This window comes from Nicotiana attenuata, chromosome 3 (genome assembly GCF_001879085.1).
Source record: "Nicotiana attenuata strain UT chromosome 3, NIATTr2, whole genome shotgun sequence".
NCBI lineage: Eukaryota > Viridiplantae > Streptophyta > Magnoliopsida > Solanales > Solanaceae > Nicotiana > Nicotiana attenuata.
The window spans coordinates 10,036,420-10,039,741 of NC_031991.1; the positions used below are offsets into that span (position 1 = coordinate 10,036,420).

The 3,322-nt window shown below is 40.4% G+C and overlaps 1 protein-coding gene across 1 annotated transcript in view; it reads right to left on the bottom strand.

The window, feature by feature from the left end:
• LOC109224172 overlaps positions 793-3,322 on the bottom strand; it is a 10,767-nt gene continuing 8,237 nt past the window's right edge. Inside the window, exon 3 of the mRNA XM_019388758.1 lies at positions 793-873. Within this exon, the coding sequence (XP_019244303.1) occupies positions 793-873 (81 nt within the window). The remainder of the gene's footprint in view (positions 874-3,322) is intronic.

A 3,322-nucleotide genomic window follows, 5' to 3' on the forward strand; every position in this document is an offset into this window, starting at 1 on the left:
TCATCGATTATACCTAGAGGCCTCTTCATCGACCGGTCCGCCATTTGAAGTCTCATGGAGGTTGGCCTAGGTTGCCCAATTCCCAAAGTTTTGAAGACTGAGTACGACATCAGATTAATGCTAGCCCCCAAGTCACATAGGGCCTTAGCAAATCAGTGCGGTTTGCGCTTGGAGACTCCTGAAATGGGTGCTCTCTGAATCTCCTAGCGCGGCCGCGCAACAAATCAGTGCGGTTTGCGCTAGGTCCTCCTGTCCCTACTTCAATGATTTTTGATGCTTGAGCACGTTTCACTCCGTTTCGAGCTGGTTCTTGACTTTCGTCATCTTGTCGCTCAAACCTGCAATCAAGCGCACTTTGTAAGCATTCTGAGTCTATTTCATGACAATTCATACATAAGGCATAGGCAAGTATGGGCATAAAACGTGTTAAAATCACAGTTATCAACTGCGAGCCCTGTGAGTGCGACATAGCTGTATGGGCCGCAAGTGGATGAGACACAGATAGCTGTGACCCGAGTGGCTGTGACACGGATGGCTGTGATCCATGTGGATGTGACATGGATCGATGCGATCCATGAGCTGTTGATGGATGCGATCTATGTGGATGTGAGACAGGTGGACTGTATGTAGGTCGTACAGTCCTATGGCCCTGTGAAGAAAGACCTGGTGTCTGCACGAAGGTGTAGGGCTGGACATGCGCTGACAGCTCAGAATAGCCCTGGGGTGGAGGCGCATGCATAGGCATAGGCACATGCATCTGTGAAGAGGCAGGAACGGATTGAGTAGTACCTTCTACCCTCCTCTTTTGTTCCTAGGCTTTTCTCTACCCTGAGAACCAGTAGGATCACTGTTACCTCGACCCTTGCCTGACATCTGCATGACATAATACAAAGTTAGATTGAAACATATAAAGAAACTAGCTATAACATGAGTTATTAAAGAAACCAACTTTTTAAAGCTGATCGACGTATAGTTCCTCGTCCGAGAATTCTTCTTCCTCACTAGTTTGAGCTTCATCAGTTGATTCTTCTTCCTCATTTTCTATAATTCTTACTTCATCCATATCAACTTCTTCCAATATGTGTTCAGGATGTTCCAAATCATTTTCTAAAACTTCGTCCACTATTTGGTGAACACTGGAGATATCGTTTTGATATGCAACATCTAACACATTCTCGACTTCTACCCTACCCACAGGCTTAGTTTTTATTACAACCCACCAATCAGCCTTATTCCGCCGCAATGGATAAGGAGCATAATACACTTGCCTAACATTATGTGCAACTATGAAAGGATCATAGCGATCATACTCCCTCGTATGATTAACCTCAATTATGTTGTATTGATTGTGTACTCTTGTACCTCTTGTTGGATGTGGGTCAAACCACTTGCATCTAGAGAGTATCAATTTCTTAATTGGCCAAAATTGATTTACACCATTATTTGGATCATTTACCTACAAATCGTTAAATAAATTCATAAGTTAGCATAACTTCCAAACATTGTTTACCTACATAGTGTTAGAATATTTTAAGGAGAAACTTACAAATTGTTTGAACCACGTATCAAATCTCGTATATACAGCATCATGGCCAAATTGACCCACAAAGTGACTGTGACACATCAAATATTTTTAGTAGTTGCATTGAGATGTAATCACAGTAATTTTTAGATTTTGATAACTACTAAATCAATACTTACTTGAGATATGGTACAACTTCAGGACAATTTAGCAACACGTGAAGTGTAGCTGACTTGTACTCCATATCACTCAAACTTCTCTTTATAACATCCTTAGAACATCGACCTGGTTGATTGAATATGGACATAGGCGGATATAATGGATCATTCCTAAGGTCGACCGTGTGCCTGTTGGGCCTATTCCTAGCACATGCCACATTACTCTCAATATAATAAGAACAAAAATGGGCAGTTTCCTTCGCAAGATAAACTTCGCATATAGATCCTTCAATCCTATTCCTCTGCTTAACAAATTGTTTGCATTTGCTAATTGTTCTACATAATTTCAGGTTAGCGAAGAAAATTTGTTTAAATTAAAACAGAAAATTACATCAAACCTAAAATATTACCTCTCAAAGGGATACATCCATCTGCATTGAACAAGCCCTCCAAGTCATGCCTCGTGTACAAGGTGGATTGGAAGGTGTTCCATCACATCAAAAAACCCACATGGAAATATCTTTTCCATCTTAGTAGAAGTTACACAAATATTTTGATCCATCCGTTGTAGGTTTTCTTCCCTTAATGTGGAAGAACACAAGTCTTTGAAAAACAAACTAATCTCTGTGATGGGTTTCCAGATTCGTTCAGGCAAACCAGAAAATGCAATAGGCACTAAGGTCTCCATGAAAACATGACAATCATGCCTTTTCAAATGGCTCAACTTCCCTACCTCCATATCAACTTTTTTCGCAAAATTCGACGCATAACCCTCAGGCATATTCAACTTCGTTACCCAATCACAAATCTGCCGTATTTCCTCCAAAGTGAATGTGTAACTTGCTTTGGGCTTGAACACCTTACCATTGTTTGCTGTCTGCAAGTATAAGTCAGGCCGCCTGCAATATTCTTGTAAGTCCATTCTAGCTTTTGCATTATCCTTTGTCTTACCTTTAACATCCATCACTGTGTTGAACAAATTGTCACAATAGTTCTTCTCAATATGCATGACATCAAGGTTATGACGGAGAAGATTATCCTTCCAATACGGCAACTCCCAAAATATACTCTGTTTCGTCAAATTATGAGTAATACCGTATCAGGGGAATCTATAAGGTGGAACTTCAGTAACTTTACTGAATTTCTGGACCCTCTCCCAAATTTCCTCACCTGAAAGTATCAGAGGTGGGAAATAACATTCGAATTATTCCTTTTGAATGCATTTTTCATCCTTCTAAACTCATGATCAGGAGGCAAGAATTGACGATGACAATCAAACCATGATTGCTTTCGGCCATATTTCAAAGTGAACGCTTTACTATTTTCCATGCAGTAAGGACAAGCTAGCTTACCAGCAGTGTCACGACCCCAGTTCACCCTCCATGAACATGTCGTGATGGCACCTAGTTCCTACAACTAGGTAAGCCTAACAGTGCGGAATAACAAATTAACATTTGCGGAATAATTAATTAAGACTGAACATACGGAAATAACAACTGTATATAAGGCCACTCGGCCTATACAACTCAAAAATATGCGGAAGTCTACAACTAAATTCCAAAACCCGGAAACTCACGGGAAAACACAGGCTAATAGAATATAGTAATCTGCTCTACACCAGAATGTCTAAACAACATGAAAG